This window comes from Arctopsyche grandis, chromosome 9, assembly GCF_051622035.1.
Source record: "Arctopsyche grandis isolate Sample6627 chromosome 9, ASM5162203v2, whole genome shotgun sequence".
NCBI lineage: Eukaryota > Metazoa > Arthropoda > Insecta > Trichoptera > Hydropsychidae > Arctopsyche > Arctopsyche grandis.
In genome coordinates this window covers 32,163,908-32,180,664 of record NC_135363.1, presented here as the reverse complement: position 1 = coordinate 32,180,664, position 16,757 = coordinate 32,163,908, and the positions used below count along the sequence as shown (strand labels likewise).

General features: G+C 32.6%; 1 protein-coding gene across 1 annotated transcript; it reads left to right on the top strand.

The window, feature by feature from the left end:
- The first annotated feature begins 7,927 nt into the window (after nt 1-7,927).
- Nucleotides 7,928-13,181, top strand: LOC143916780 (uncharacterized). Its single transcript, XM_077438029.1, has 13 exons — nt 7,928-8,094; nt 8,183-8,341; nt 8,418-8,569; nt 8,636-8,846; nt 8,971-9,163; nt 9,251-9,412; nt 10,513-10,586; nt 10,671-10,805; nt 11,012-11,167; nt 11,238-11,404; nt 11,504-11,726; nt 11,796-12,006; nt 12,776-13,181. Exons 1-13 carry the CDS (start codon nt 8,044-8,046, stop codon nt 12,922-12,924), a joined length of 2,043 nt encoding a protein of 680 aa, XP_077294155.1. The 5' UTR covers nt 7,928-8,043; the 3' UTR covers nt 12,925-13,181.
- The last annotated feature ends 3,576 nt before the right edge of the window (nt 13,182-16,757 follow it).

Genomic DNA, 16,757 nt, shown 5'->3' with positions numbered 1-16,757 from the left:
CCAACAATATGAAATCAGATGCAAACAATATGAGATAACTATAACCGATTTAAAGAAAAGAATTGAAACAATGGAAAAAAAATCCAGGCCTTCTACATCTATTCTAAATAGGAGCAAAAGTCTTGACAATATGAATAAAGACTACCACACGGATGAAGAAGAACTTGAAAATGAACTTAGCCAAAATGCAGAGAAAAGAAGTAAAAAAAGAAAAATAGATAAAGTATTATCTTCCCCGCAAAATAACCTGAAAGAAACACAAAAACAGCAAACCAATAAACCTAACAAACAACCACTTCCACCACCTATTTATGTGAGCAATGTTATTGACTTCAATAAGTTTAGAGCTCATCTATTATCAACAACAGAAACACCACCCATTCAATGCCAATTTAAATTAATTTCAAATAATAGTATCAAAATCACTACACAAACCGAAGAAGATTATCGCAAAATCAAAAAAACACTAAATGATTTAAAACAACGTGAATGTAAAGACAACGAAAACCCCCTTCACAATCTAGAGTACCACACCTATCAACTCAAGAATGAAAGGTGCTATAGAGTGGTTGTTCACCGCCATCAACAGACGTTAATGAAATAAAAGATTCTTTCAAAGAAAAAGGATATGAAGTGGCCAATGTGGCAAATATTATGAAGAAATTTACAACCGATGGTGAAAGACAAATAAAACATTTCCCACTATTTTTTGTAGACCTGGTGCCAAAAGAAAACTGCAAAGAAGTATATGGTATTAAAGAACTTCTACATTGCAGAGTAACAATTGAACCACCAATGAAAGTAAAAGACATCCCTCAGTGTACAAACTGTCAACAACTTGGGCATACAAAAAAATTTTGCAATCGACAACCTAAATGCGTCAAATGTGCCGCAGACCATCACACAACAAAATGCAACAAGCAGAAAAATGTTCCCCCAACTTGTGCCCTGTGTGGCCAGCAAGGACATCCAGCTAGCTACAGGGGGTGTGAGGTCTATAAAAAAAAAAATAAAAGCATCACAACCCAAAAAGGTAACAGTAACACAACGCGTACAAAAAAATCAAATTGAAGTTGTTGGTAAACAAACAACTGTGGACAAAACATATAGTGAAGCAGCTAAGTCCCAAGCAGACAAAAGCAAACAAGATATCGGGCAGGAAAATAAATCAACTGAACCTACCATCGGTGGCATGATGCAGTTGCTATGTGACTTTCAAACTGAAATAAAACACCAACTCAACTGGCTCATAACCAGAGTGGAAAAAATTGAAAATCAGTGCAAATCACCAAGTAAACATAATAAAAATGACAGATAATTCCCTACGCATATTAACATGGAATGCAAACGGACTCAATCAGAGAGTCCATGAACTTGAAGTGTTTCTAAAGACAAACAACATCGATCTAGCACTAATATCAGAAACACACTTTTCACAAAGAAGTTACATAAAGATAAACGGATACTCGGCTTATTGGACAACACATCCTAGTGAACGAGCTCGCGGTGGTACTGCTATTTTAATCAAAAAAAATATCCAGCACTTCGAACAAAAAGATATCAGAGAACCATTCTTGCAAGCTACTATCATCACAATTAAATATGGCAATGCTGACTTAAATATTGCTGCAGCATATTGTCCTCCAAAGCATACCATCACAAAATACCAATTTATAAACATCTTTAATTCCCTTGGGCCAAGATTTATTATTGGAGGAGACTACAACGTTAAACATACAGCTTGGGGATCACGACTTATAACTCCTGGTAAAGGAAACAACCTTCTATACGCGATTCAGAGCTCCTCGTACGAGTAGCATTCCTCACAAAAACCAACCTTCTGGCCGACCGACAGTAAAAAGGTACCAGATTTAATTGACTTTTTTATATCCAAAGGAATAGCCCCAAACCACATTGAGGTCGAAGGAATAGAGGACCTTACTTCTGATCACACACCAGTGCTAATGACACTGAGCACACTGGTAATTAAAAGAATAAGGAGACAGAACCTGACAAATAAACGCACTAACTGGGATATGTTCAGGAAAAAACTAGACCAATCAATAAATTTAATAGTGAAACTTAAAACTATAGAAGATCTCGAACTACACACTCAAAATTTTATTGACTCTGTACGAGAGGCTGCGAGAGAAGCTACACCTGTACCAAAAGAAAAACCAGACCAAATCATTAATTACCCCATGGAAATTAGACAATTGATTAAAGAAAGACGTAGAACAAGACGAATATGGCATAGAACCAGAAATATTGCAGACAAAAGAGAATTTAACCACATAAGTAACAAAGTTAACCGACTTATTAAAGAGCATAAACAAAATTGTTTTGAAAAATATTTGGAAGGTTTGGGCCCTGCAGCTGATAAAAATCACTCACTATGGAAAGCAACTAGGAAATTCAAACGACCAATTCTACAAATACCACCTCTGAAAAATGCGCAAGGAGAGTGGATAAGAAGCAACAAAGAAAAAGCTGAGCTGTTTGCACAACACTTAGAGACAGTATTCCAACCACACAATATTCAATCTGATGCTGATTATACACCAATGTATCAACCACAACAACTAATCAAAACTGTCACCCCTATGGAAGTAGCTAAAGAAATAGATGACAATATAAATCCTAAAAAGGCACCTGGAATTGACGAAATCTCACCGGGACTATTCAAGGAACTTTCAAAAAAGGCTATTATCATGCTAACATACTTATACAATGCATGTTTCCGGCTCAAGCATGTGCCAGAGTGCTTCAAAACTGCTCAAATCATAATGTTGAAGAAACCTGAAAAGTCACCCGAACAAGTAACATCATACAGACCAATATCCTTGTTGCCTGCGATCTCTAAGCTATTCGAAAAACTATTATTAAAAAGACTCAAGCCCTTAACCGATGTTCCCGACTTCCAATTTGGATTTAGGTCGAAACATTCTACCATCGATCAAGTGCACCGTGTTATTTCAAAAATAGAGCAATCGCTAGAGGAAAAAAAGTATTGTCCGGCTGTATTTCTTGATGTCTCACAGGCCTTCGACAGGGTATGGCACGAAGGACTTATCCACAAAATCAGCAAGTCATTACCTGGAAATTATGTCAAATTACTGGAATCATACTTATCCGGACGCAAATTCAGAGTTGTTCATGAGGAGGCATTCTCTAACTTTTTCACAATCTTTTCAGGAGTACCACAGGGAAGCGTAATAGGGCCTATACTGTACCTGATATACACTGCTGACATCCCGACAAGCGAAGAGACATTCATTGGAACATTTGCAGATGACACAGTCATTATGTCATCGAGCGAGTCACAGGAGGAAGCATTTGAACGCCTGCAGCGTGCACTGGACAAGATCAGCAAATGGACCAAGGACTGGAAAATGAAACTCAACGAGCTAAAATCAATGCAGGTCACATTTGCACTGCGACGAAATAGTGTCAGCACTCAGACTTTCATAAACGGAATCCAAGTTCCACAAGCTTTGTCAGCTAAATATTTAGGACTGCATCTTGACTCAAGGCTTACGTGGAGGCATCACATTAAAAAAAAAAAGAACAGATTCGAATTAAACAAAGAGAAATGCATTGGCTAATAGAAAGACACTCCAAATTAGACCTACAATGCAAAAAACTGATATACCAGGCAATCGTGAAGCCAATATGGACATATGGCATACAACTGTGGGGATGCAGTAAGCCATCCAATATCGAAAAAATGCAAAGATGTCAAAACCAGTTTTTGAGGATTATCACCGATGCATATCGCTTCGTCACAAATGAAGAGATCCACAAGGACCTTAAAATCAAAAAAGTAAAAGAAGTCATCCGAGAATGCGCTGGGAGGCACGAGTTGAGACTGCACCGTCACCCTAACATAGAAGCGTTGCAGCTATTGGACACAACTCACCAGCAGAGGCGTTTAAAGCGAAAAAAGCCTCACGAATTGGTGTTCTGAATGTGAGAGATTCAGAAGCCCAATTCACAATTTTGGGGACGGAGTGATGATTCCGTAGTGCCCGTACATGATCTGAAGAGCAACGATATCGCTGGTGATGATTTATCGGGAATCGATAAGATGGCACCAAAAAAAAAAAATAAAAAAAAATAAAAAAAAATAAAATAAAAAAATATGTATATTATACATACATCATTTAAGCGCTCGTCCACATTTGTTTAAGAATACAGATATAATAATTAACAAGCATTGAATTAATATTTCAATTGATTTACTGTTCAGTTGGATATGAAAATTATAACCATATTGAATATTGTTTATTTATATAAATAAATAATTTTTTTTTAAAACTGAACCTATAAAACTAGCTGGAACACTTGCAACAAATAATGTTGGCAACATACATACATATAATAAGTTGTAATACTATTGCTTCGGTTTATAAAAAAATAGTTAATAACAATGCGATAACTCACTCGTGTGAAAACCAGACTCGGTCTCTTCTCATACATTTTTTGGATAAAATCAAAAGATTTCACCATAGCTTTACATAAATTCGTTCTATCTCGAAAATTTTACGGATTATATTAATTAAAATGGTTTGATTTCAGAAATAATGAAGCTGAAATCGTAATCCCTACCGCAACGATTTGACATATGTATATCCCATATTGAAATTTGTCCTGTGGAATGCTATGAACAAATTTTGAAATAAATTGTGACAGGAAGCTGAGAGGTGAGCGTTTAAATTAAGAAATAATAATTTGAGTGACAGATAACACTTCATTGTCGTAGTATGACTCAATTTCCGGGTACAAAAAGTTGTCCTCTCTTATGTGAGTCATTTCTTGAAATATACGTCAGAATGCTTATTAAATAAGTCTCGGTCGAATATTAAAAATTATATGAGTTTAAGGTTTTCGCATGAAAATTTTCCAATGATTACAATTAATAATTAAAAAATATACGAAGATGAAGACGATTGATATTAAAATAAATCAAACAACAATAGTTTTATGTATGTTTTAAATACACGTATTCATATACATATGTCATGTTAGTGTTTCCTAATTTAATCTTCGTTAGTCTCAATAAGCTCTAATTCCCGGGCTTCATCTATTATTATTTCATAATTATATATTTTTTATATTATAATAATATATAATTATGAAATATATTTTTATATTATTATATAATTATTATTTTGAATTAAAATACCAATTATTTTATTTTACTACCGCCATCTATGTATAAAACTAAAGACTACACAGACGTCACCCAGATTTCAAATTTGCAAACTTCAAACCCGTCTTAAACGATATTTTATCTCTATCGTAAGGGCGGAGGATCCATTTACTTATATTGATGATCAAAATGAGCAATGTGGCAAAGTATGAAAACGATCGGATAAAAGGCAAATTTTTTCATGCAATGTAATCGTTAGTGAAACGTAAAGGAGGTTTGTAAAAAAAGAGGCACTTTGACAATAGTATATGTATTGCTGCGTAGGGGTGGGTGGAGGATCCAAGTAAAAGGCCAACAGTCGTTTCACAGCATTTATTGATGATTAAGGAGATACACGCACTGTCAGTGCTCAGTCCAGAATGACATGATATCGCCTACGTACCGCCTTATAAAGGGTAGATCTCTCAGGGCGCCTAATCTGTTTACCTGTTGTATAGTCACGTATTCGGATATGTATTTCCACGACATTGGGTCTTCCCGTAACGATTCTGAGAAATAACTAATAACGGTCATTGTTTAGCCTAAATGCACTTAGAGTCCAGATATAATCCTTGGAAGTAAGTGCGAGCACTTAGTTAACCCGATAACAGATATCCATTGGTCTAAGTGCAATTCGCTCAATCCGCGGCGTACGTAACAGTATGTATATAGATTTACAGATTCAATGAAGATTAACGAATATATGTATTATATTACAGTAGTCATGAAGATGACAGAGACAGTGGTGGGGATATGGACATTTCTACTCTTTTTTAAAAAAAATAAATTAAAATACTTCAAATTGAGTTACAATAGAATAAATTACATTTATGGTAGCAGGATATTTTCATTAGTTGTTTTTTTATACAGATTGCTAAAAAGTGTTCCCTTAAGAATATTAAGAGGTGATTTTATAGAAGTTATAAAAGGGGAGAGGATCACCCCAAACTTTGTCCGAATATTGAATAGTGAAGCATTTATACATATATATGACTATTCAGAGAGAATACCTAAGCAATGTGTGGATAACAGGCCAATGAGAACGGGATGGGTTAAACCGAACGGCTTCTTTCCGGGACTCGCGAATATCGATTGGCGAGCCCTGGCGAGGCGTCGAGGGCTCAGGTGGGCATTTAAAGGGTCCAGCATTGTTGGGATAACTAATGGATTACGAATGGCAAACAAAGCCGGATTCAATCAATGACCTGTCCCCTGATTACGGCGACATGGCCCTTTCCAATTGAGGTTTTTGGCGAAACCGGGTGGGGGTGGGAGAGGTCAATCAGTGACCTGACCGGTTAGTTGGCTCAGTTCGGCTGAAATGCTTTATGTCAGACGTTAAAACGGTCTAGTTTTACCCAAAAGAAATTAAGGAAAATATAGCGCTGTCTAATGTGATGCTTTATTTGCAGAGAAAGTCCGATTTTAGCTAATTTTTACTATGCCATTTCTAAAAAAGTTGATGGAAAGTGATATCATAGTCTCATACTTAGATATGTAAATACTGGCGGGGAAATATAAACGATTTATAATAGATTGGTATTTATTTTCTAAATTAATCGAATTATGTAGTCCAATTTTTATATTTACAAAATGTTGAACCCGGCATGCGTTGCAATGCTACAATAACGCATGCAATTCCCGTTCCCGTTGCGTTCCCATTTCCGTTCTCGTTCTCGTTCCCGTTCCCATTTGTTCCAATTGAAATTATTCAATTGTTTGTTTATTTTACCCTAACAACGCAGGTCGTGACGCGAAAACATTTGAAATTATTGCGTTGCAATGCCACGCATTCCCGTTTTACCCGTTTCCGTTCCCGTTTTTGGCCGATTATTTTTACAGTAAGCTTACCGGACATGCATACAACAAATGCTGAAAGATCCATCGTAATCGGTTGAGTGGTTTAGGAGCCTATACGAGACAGACAGACAAATAGACATTCATTTTTACTAACCTCTTATACGTTTCATTATATATGTACATATATATGCATATTAAATCGGATTAGTCCCATTTTTACATACCTCCTTTTAGCTTCACTTACGATTACAATTCAGGAAAAAAATTGCCTCTTATCCGATTGTTTTCATACTTTGCTATATTGCTCATTTTGGTCATCAATACAAGTAAATGTATCCTCCGCCATTACGATAGAGATAAAATATCGTTTAAGACGAGTTTGAAGTTTGCAAATTTAAAATCTGGGTGACGTCTATGTAGTCTTTAGTTTTATACATAGATGGCGGTAGTAAAAAAACATAGATGGCGGTAGTAAAATAAAATTATTGGTATTTTTATTCAAAATAATAATTTATATATCTTAATATTGTTACTTACCTCTTCTTACTTTCACTTACGATTAGTATTTAGGAAAAATTTTGTCTCTTATCCGATCGTTTTCATAATTTGCCATTTTGCTCATTTTGTTACTAACCTCTTCTTACTTCATTATATTTCAAAAAAAATTGCTAGTGACATTTTGACGGAATCATTTTTAATTTTAATGTTAACTATGATACTTATATGTATTATGTAGAATTTATCATCTGTTGGAGGGAAAAAAAGTTCAAGCATATCATTGCAAATAAGTGTGATTATCTTATCGCACATCGATACATTTCACAGCAATAAATTTTTTTTGAACATTTTCGACTGACTGCTCCACTTGGATTCACGTAACGGTAATATCTATATTATCCTATTGACTTTTTGTGATATCTTTGAAATGTTATCATCATATACTATAATATTATTAGATTTAACATACATATATTGTAATATCAAGTGAAACATATTTACGATAGTCATTGATTTTAGAGTTTAAGGAATCATACGAATCTGTTTTCATTGAAATGGCTGCTACCAAACAAAATTATATAATAGTTGTTGGGGGAAGTGACAAAGTGAGTGATATTTTTTTATATGTAGTTTTCTCTTGACAGCTTTATTGATATATTCAAGTTGTCATTTTTGATCGTTATATTCTTGTAGAATGCTAAGATTATTGAAAAATACGATCCATATTCAAATAGGAATCCATGGGAAGTGATTTACAATTTCACTGAATCAATTAGACATTTTTCATCCGTTTTAATAGATGAAAAACTATACCTATTTGGTGGATGGTTTAATAACGAAATAACAAACAAAGTTAGTTCCAAAATAAAATATGGGAAATATTTATACTATTCAAAGTATGAAGTTTTTTTACGTGTTAACTTTTCAGGCATGGTATTTTGATTTGTCGAAAAAAGAACTTACTGAACTGTCGTCAATGCAAGAAGCAAAGTACTGTACTACAGCGTCAGTAGTCGGCAATTATATCTTTATTATTGGCGGAATTAATGAAGAAAATCAAGTTCTTGATACAATTGAACGGTAAGTGTCTAATATGAATAATAACTTTCTATTCGTCGGTTACGACTTTTCATCTTTTCATTTCAGGTGGGATATAAATAATAAAACTTCGAAAATACTTGAAAAGAAAATGACTTTAAAACGACATAGCCATGCTGCTGTTGTAAATGACGATCGCATTTTCGTCATCGGAGGATATGACGGGGAAAATGTCCTTAAAAATGTAGAATCTTATTCCATAGAGAAGGATACATGGCAAGACGTTGATTCCATGAAATCGAATCGAGTGAATTTAGCTGCAAGTTTATAATTTATGAAAAATTTTTAGACTTTTGATCTTACGATTGTGGCAATCGTATGAATTATTTTAACATTATCTCACAATTATACACATCGTATAAACTTCAGTTTGTGATTTTCAGGCGGTCACCGTGGGTAATTTGATTTATGCAATTGGTGGTTCGGTTAGTTTGGATGGTGAGGATGGTTTGAAGGCTGTTGATTCGGTAGAATGTTTGAACATAAATATAAATAAGTGGGATTATGTTGGAAATTTGACAAAACCTTTAAAGGGCCACAGTGCGGTTGTAGAAAAAGGCAGAATTATTTGTTTTGGTGAGTTTGTACAACAATGCATTATTGCATAATATTTTTGAATGAAAAAATACCTTGCCAATTCTCCATTTAAATGTATTTTTTTAGGAGATGCAACATCAAATTTGGTTCTTGAATACATGTTTTCTAACAAAGAATGGGTTGAAATAAGAGAAATGAAAAACAAGCGACAATATTATCAAGTTTTTTCCACAAATTTCAATTTTTCACAAGTTGAGCAAAAAGGACAGGAGAACAATGTGGTGCTTAGTAAGTAGAGCAAAAACAGCTCTGAATTTGATTTAATCGATTAGTTTTAGAAATAAAATATATTTTTAAATTGGCTTATATATTATCGTAATGTAGAATTTTCATTCGCTTTCATATAATTTCGTTGCAATCGAACTTAATTTTTTACTAAGGATTTTTTTTAATAGCCTCAGTCAGTAAATAAAATAAATTATCGGTACATTTAGGATATATCTTTTATTTTATTTTATTTTTTATTTTATTTTATTAATTGAAAAATCAACAGACAGGATGTACATAGATATGTATAAAAAACAAATAATAAATAAATAATATATGTAACATCCGAGTCCAATAATAGATTTTTACAAAAATGAAAAAGATAAATATGAGGAAAACAAATTAAAAAGTAAATAATAAAGGCATTGGAAAATATATGTAGAACATTGCATAATTAAACTATAGTATTAAAATATTTGGAAAAGGTTATAAAATAGAATATAAGAAGAAATTGAAATTTACAAATATAAAACAAATGAAAAAGGCAAATACAAAATAAACAAATGAAAAGGAAAATAATGAAAGCTATAATATGATTAAATAGCACATTACATAACTAAACTAAAGTATAAAAATATTGTTTTATACATATAATATTGTTTTATACATATAATATTGTTTTGTACATATAATAGTTTAAATTTCGGGCAAAAAATATTTTAAGTTCTTGTTTTATATTCCGGTGCTATATCCCGGAAATACTTATCAAGATGTATGATAAGTTGCCCAACAATGAATACGATTTAATTGTTTACATAGTATATACATACATATATGTATATATACACAGTGTACTCTCGATTTAAGCTCATGATGGGGACGTGGTACGGGTAATTGAAAAATATGAATAATCCGAAGAATTAATTTTTATTTGTTTTAATATACGATAAGGTATTTCTTAACAACAAATAACAGGCTTAGACATTTAATAAGATTTTTTTGATTAAAAAATGTTTTTGTGCATATATAAGTCGTATCCAAATAATCCGGAGTATGCTTTACATAATATGTATCCTTTGCCTTTAATGTCGCGTGTGTAATATTTTAATCATGAATTATAGATAGAGACAATAATTTAAGCAACAAAAATGTCACGGACCAAATAAGCCATATCGACATAGAATTGAAAAAAATGGTATTGAATTTTACCTATGAAAATTATGAGTCAGTGAGTTATGATAATCTAAAATAATAATCACTCCAATAATTATATTTTCAGTTACAAGCCTCAGACTATTTTAGTTTGCCATCTGTCCCTACATTAGTTGAAACTATGAATTCAAATGATTTACCGAATGACCTGTCTCTTCAAAAAAAAGAAAAAATTGCACTGGTTGGAGGGTTCAAAATAGAAGTGAGTTTGTTTGCACGGCTGAGGAGTCGTGGCTTTTTGAAGTCATTAAAAATCGAGTGACTTTGATGAGTCGGAGTTGGATTGGTAGAAAATGCTAAGAGCTGGAGTAAAGAGTAGTGTTTTTTTAGCGATTCCACAGACCTAGTTTTTTGCTATCGTTGGATCATATACTTAAATGTATATTTTATTGCATCGTTTGTTTTTAGATTGCTAATGCCGTCGATATATATGATGTGGAAAGTAATTGTTGGACTCGATCAGAATACATTGGAATAAATAAATATAATTTTGCCTCGGTTGTCGTTGAAGATTGGATCGTTATCATTGGTGGACAAAACTCTTCAAAGCAAATACTGATTTCAGTAATGTTTCATTGGTGCTATTAAGTAAGTGTTGAGAGTAATCGGAATATAAAAAAAATATTTTTTCCAGGTAGAGTATATTGATTTGAAAAACGGTCAAAAACATCAATTGAATCCGTTAAATCAATCTCGATATCTCTTCTCAGCAGTGACACATAGAAAAGATTCGTCTACTGATGTCTATGCCATCGGTGGTTCTATAAATACAAATGATAAAAGTTTATCATCTGTAGAAAGGTTATCTTGAATTATTTGTCATATATAGGATACTTTAATTATAGTCAATAGATCGATGCTTACATACATATATCATTAATTATCAATTGTTTCGAAAAGGTGGAATAGCAAGACCAAGAACTGGGACACGAACATTGCTTCATTGTTGGTGGGTGTTAGTCGTCATAGTGCATCTGTCGCCAATGATAGAATCTACGTTACAGGTGGATGTATGCAAGAAAAAGAAGGAATTAGCCCCATCAATAAAGTGCAAATGTACTCGATGGAGTTCAATTCTTGGTCTTACTGCGCTCCTATGATTCATGGAAGATGTGATCATTCGGTGAATATTAATTAGTTTTTATTAATTAACAACGTGGAACTGTTTAAAATAAAGTAAACTTAATTTCAGAGTGTGGAATTCAATGGGAAACTATTTGTTGCCGGAGGACGTTCAGTTATGAAAGGTGTAACAGAAGAAAATAATAACACAGGTGTATTTTATTTAGAGAGTGTAGAGATATACGACCCCAATACAGATCTGTGGACAGCTTCTTACAACCTTCCAAAACCTGTAATCGAAATCAGTCTCTGTTGCTTTCAAAGAAAGCTATTTTGCATGGGTTAGTTTTTTTATATACCTATAAATGTATAAACATATATAGTACAGTGTACTTTCGATTGTCCGAGCTCAAATGAATCCAACAGGTATTCAATTTTTTTTATAAAATAAAAGCATGTTAAAAAACAAAGAGATTCTACCGCAATTAATAAATTCAAATAAAATAAAATCTAGTAGTTATTATATCAATGTAACAAAGTTGAGAGTCTTTAAAAGGCACACTAACGAAAATTAATCAATCTTATGTATATCCTAAAGTATTGTAACTTTGGTCCAAATTTACACCAATCCTGTCAATTTTGAAATTTTTTACACGTGTAGAAAGAAATTCGTTGGATCATAATGAATACTGATGGAAGTCAAACAATTAAAGAAAACTTCTTATTATTATTGACGTAAAAATAGCCAATAAATGTTTAGAACGCTATTTGAATTGAAATTGAGTTTCGATATACGTATCTTATGTTAATCTGTTGATAGTTACATTATTAGAGTAAATCGACCAATACATTATATATAGATTTTTGGATATTTTATATCGATATATGAAGATGGTTAATCGTAAAATCATTGAGAAAAAACTGAATTTATAGATTTTATAATTAAATAAATAATACACGGTGAACCCTGTCTGTACCGTGGAAATATAATAAACGAAGCAAAATAATAGGCTATTTGTGGCTCCCTTTTACAAGTTTATCCCAAAATAGCAAGAGAGCTCTGTAAGTTTAAAATACTAGTTAAATTATTTGTATTTTTTTAATCATTAGGTGGACAAGACAAAAAAAGTTCAAATCTTTGTGTTTGGGAATATGATAAAGGCTGGACAAATTCAAAAAACCTAAACAAAGAAAGAAGGGCATCATCTGCACTGGTCATACCAGATTTTTCCATTTTCCGACCAGTTCGAGAAAATTAGTTTGTGAAATCTAGATCTTAAGTTATTGTTATATGTTAGTTGAGTTTCTAACATAATATTTGAAATAAATTATTTAAATTGATAATTTATTTCAAAGTATAGATAATATTTTCATTTGTGATTATTTTAAAGGATCTAAGTAAAGAGTATGTGAAGAAAATACACCCTTTACTGCACTGTTTATTAATTTAGGATAAAGATAATATGGGATATATGTATGATGGAAAATAAACATTCATATCTTAAATTATACAACCAAGAAGGTATTTAATTTCTAATGTAATTCGCAGCAAGTCAAACAGCAGCTATGTATGATGTTTAGATTATAGGTTTTTATTCTACATCAGAGGTATCCAAATTTTTTTGATGTAAGCAGTTCATTTGGCAATTTAATAACCAGCAAAATAGACTACTGCTTAGCAATAAATGCTTTGAACAAAGTGGTCACGGTTTCAAATCCGACTGGCTTCTGCTGGCCAGACCTTGGAATTGTGACTACAGGTCGATCGTTTCCTATCAGAGTTTGCTAATTAATTTGATTTCATTGAAACGGTCCCAACAAATTGGAAACGTTACCCATTTTATCGCAAAATCTCGAGTTTTCAGCAATCTTGAATTTCGCTGAATTGTATAAAATGCTGCAAATTTACAAATTTGACCATTAATGTTGCTGTGGATGTTAATTGATATGTATTTACTGAATTGTTTAAAATGCTGCAAATTTGACCATAGATGTCTCTGTGGAGATTAATTGATATGTAATTAATTATGTATTTTGTATAATACTAAAAATATTTGTATCAAATGTACAATGTTTATGGCGCATTGGGGCTACTTGTTATGCCTCCCTGGTATAAATTAAAGATAGAAATAAAATAAAATATTGAAAAAGGTGTAGTCATATTGTAGCCACTGTTCACATTCAAGTTGGAAACTAGGCGGATATTGTGGCGCAAATCGTATACGAGATAAAGCCCTCAAAACAATACGAAGAACCGTTCATTCGGGAGAAATCTGGTGTGAGGGTAGATATTACAATAGTAGGGGTGGGAAGCATCATAAAGCCGCCTGTTGCATTCAGAGCTCACCAATCGGAACTTCATAATATATTTTTAAGAACAAAGAGCGACCAACGCCCACGTTATAAAACAAATCTACAACGCTAGAGACACTTCCTCTTGCGATTGTTTAACACGCTTCGTTTCACGCTATAATTGTCTAATTCGAACCAATTTCGTTTAGGTATACGACCCTGAATCTCCATTATGTTAATTCATCGTAGGATACTGGGTTATATAATGGGACAGTTGGATTTAGCTAGACGCTAATTTTCTCTAGTGTAAGTGAAATATTCTCATAGTCTCGACAGTATCAATATATGAGGCATACGTACATACATATATTTTATTTATATTTTTACATACATCAGTGGCGTAGCGTGAATTCCTGGTGCCCCCCCCGCAAAATGTTTTAAGGCGCCCAATCCCATATATTCATATTATTTACTTACAGCAAAATAACTTTCCAAATTAATAATTTATACCTTTTTACGTATCGGTATATGTACCTACATATATATTGAAGTGCATTAATAGTTTAATCTGGAAGACAAACAAGCAGTGCACAATCTGTTTAAAGTAACTGATGGTGAATTTTTCTTAATAACTTCCCACCTGTTAATGGTGACAGCGAAAAATTTATAAATTTTATTGGTTTTAATCATATAATTCTATTTTATTGTTTACATATTGAAAAAATATATACAAGAATAAGAGAGAATTCTCAGAAAATAGGTTGAAAAGTGGCACTGACGTTCAAAAGATGGAAAAAGACGGCAGTCTTCTAGCCCTATTGGCATAGATCAATTACACAATGAGGATGAATTCAAAATATGTATAATAATGTTTGTACATACACATATGGTACAAATAGGTTGAAAAATAAGATAAGTTTTTAAAAAAGTTAGTTTAAAAAAATTACGGAACAAATTAAAAAATCAGTGAAAAAGGCGCGCTTCGTGACGCCTCCCCCGCATTGCGGGGTTTGCGGGCGCGGTAGCTACGCCACTGACATACATACGTATATACAAATATACCAGGAAGGCCTAACAGGTAAACCCCAATGCGTCTTCCTGGTCAATTACAAACAATGCAGCATTTTTATTACATACTAGCTGTATTACCCGGCTTCGCTCGGAATTTATTATAATATAAACCGCTTAAACATGACTAATATAATAGTAAACATTTTTTATTAAATTTATTTGAATAGTTTTATTTTATATAAATTTATTTGAATACTCATTTGTTTTTTAATTAAATTGCCTATCACGAACAAACAAACATATATAGTAGGTTTTTTTTGAAATTATGTGTATACCAGAATCTAGCGCCTGCGTTTTTATTTTGCTATTTTCTTTCTTTTGTTTTGTAAAACTGGTGTGACGCTTTGGGGCAACCTGTCAGGTCTGGTCATTTTATTTTTATAATTATTATATGTAAATAATAAATAAAATAAAATAAATTAAATTAAATAAATTAAATTAAATAAATAACCACCGTGGCGGTTCCCACGTTATAATATATGTATTGTTTAATTTTTACTTTATCTATGTTTTTTATATATTGTCTTAGTATTTTTATATACAAAACAGGGTTGCAGGGAAAAGATAAAAATATAGCTGAAATTATTTACTAAATACCTTCAAGTGCTTCAAAAACAGTTAGAAGAGAGATTTCTGCAGTTTACTAATATCGAACCAATTGTCTCCTTCTGTATCAATCCTTTTACTTGCCAAAAAAATGTAATGGAAATAGTCGCATGTGTTGCAGATCTTGTTCAAGGAAAGGCAGAAGAACTAGAGTTTGAAATTTTGGACCTTAAGAATGATATTTTGCCAAAATCCTTAATATCGGAGGACTTCTGGAATACAGTGGACAGAGAAAAGTTCCCATTTTTGAAAAAAGTGGCATACAAAATTAAATTATTTTTCAGTTCGACATATTTATGCGAATCATTGTTTTCAAACATGAATTTAATAAAATCCAGATATAGATCTCGACTCACCGATGAGCATCATTATGATTGTTTGCTAACAGGATTATCGTCATACTCTCCTAATTATAAGGCACTGGCCAATGAAATGCAATGCCAAAGATAACACTGACAGATTGGTATTATATTTTTTTTATAAAATGTTTTCTTTTGTATGTGTTTTTTGTTTACTTTGTATTACATTTTGTATGTACGTTTCTTTGTGTGTATGTAATTTCAACAATAATTTTATTATTTTTGTTGATTATTTATTACCTTTGTCCAATTATAAATATCCTTAAAAATAGGTGGTGCCCGCTGCCATACCGATATTTTAGAATACGCTCTAGGATGCAAAAAGGTTGGGAGCCCCTGCCTTAGACCATAGACGGGTTTTGGAAGCGTTTGGAGCATGTCTAAATATATTTTTTAAATTTTCATTCACTCGACCTGGTAAGATACTATTGGCTTTATATTTTTTATACGTGCATACTAATTTAGTTTCCATGTGTTTATAAAAAATAGAGTTTACTGTGTCGTATACAGGATGAGGTCATAAATCAGTCGGCTCGAAGCTTCCGATAGGTTTCCGGTTAAGTGCTTAGCAATTTTGCAACGATGTTATCTTATTTGGCGTTCGTATAGTGTTTTCAACGTCGACATGTGAAATCTAATCTATTTCGAATTGGGTTTTTTAAAGTCTAAAGGTCTTCTTTATGGTAGATGTAAGTTCATAGAAATTAGATTTTAAATAAATAAGTTGACAGAATGGAACAAAATTCTGTACCGGAATAAAAAAA

Excerpts from the sequence above, each read along its gene's own strand:
- LOC143916780 (XM_077438029.1), top strand. The coding sequence starts at position 8,044 with ATGGCTGCTACCAAACAAAATTATATAATAGTTGTTGGGGGAAGTGAC. Across the intron at positions 8,342-8,417 it reads ATAACGAAATAACAAACAAA|GCATGGTATTTTGATTTGTC; the intron begins GTTAGTTCCAAA and ends TTAACTTTTCAG. Across the intron at positions 12,007-12,775 it reads AAGAAAGCTATTTTGCATGG|GTGGACAAGACAAAAAAAGT; the intron begins GTTAGTTTTTTT and ends TTTAATCATTAG.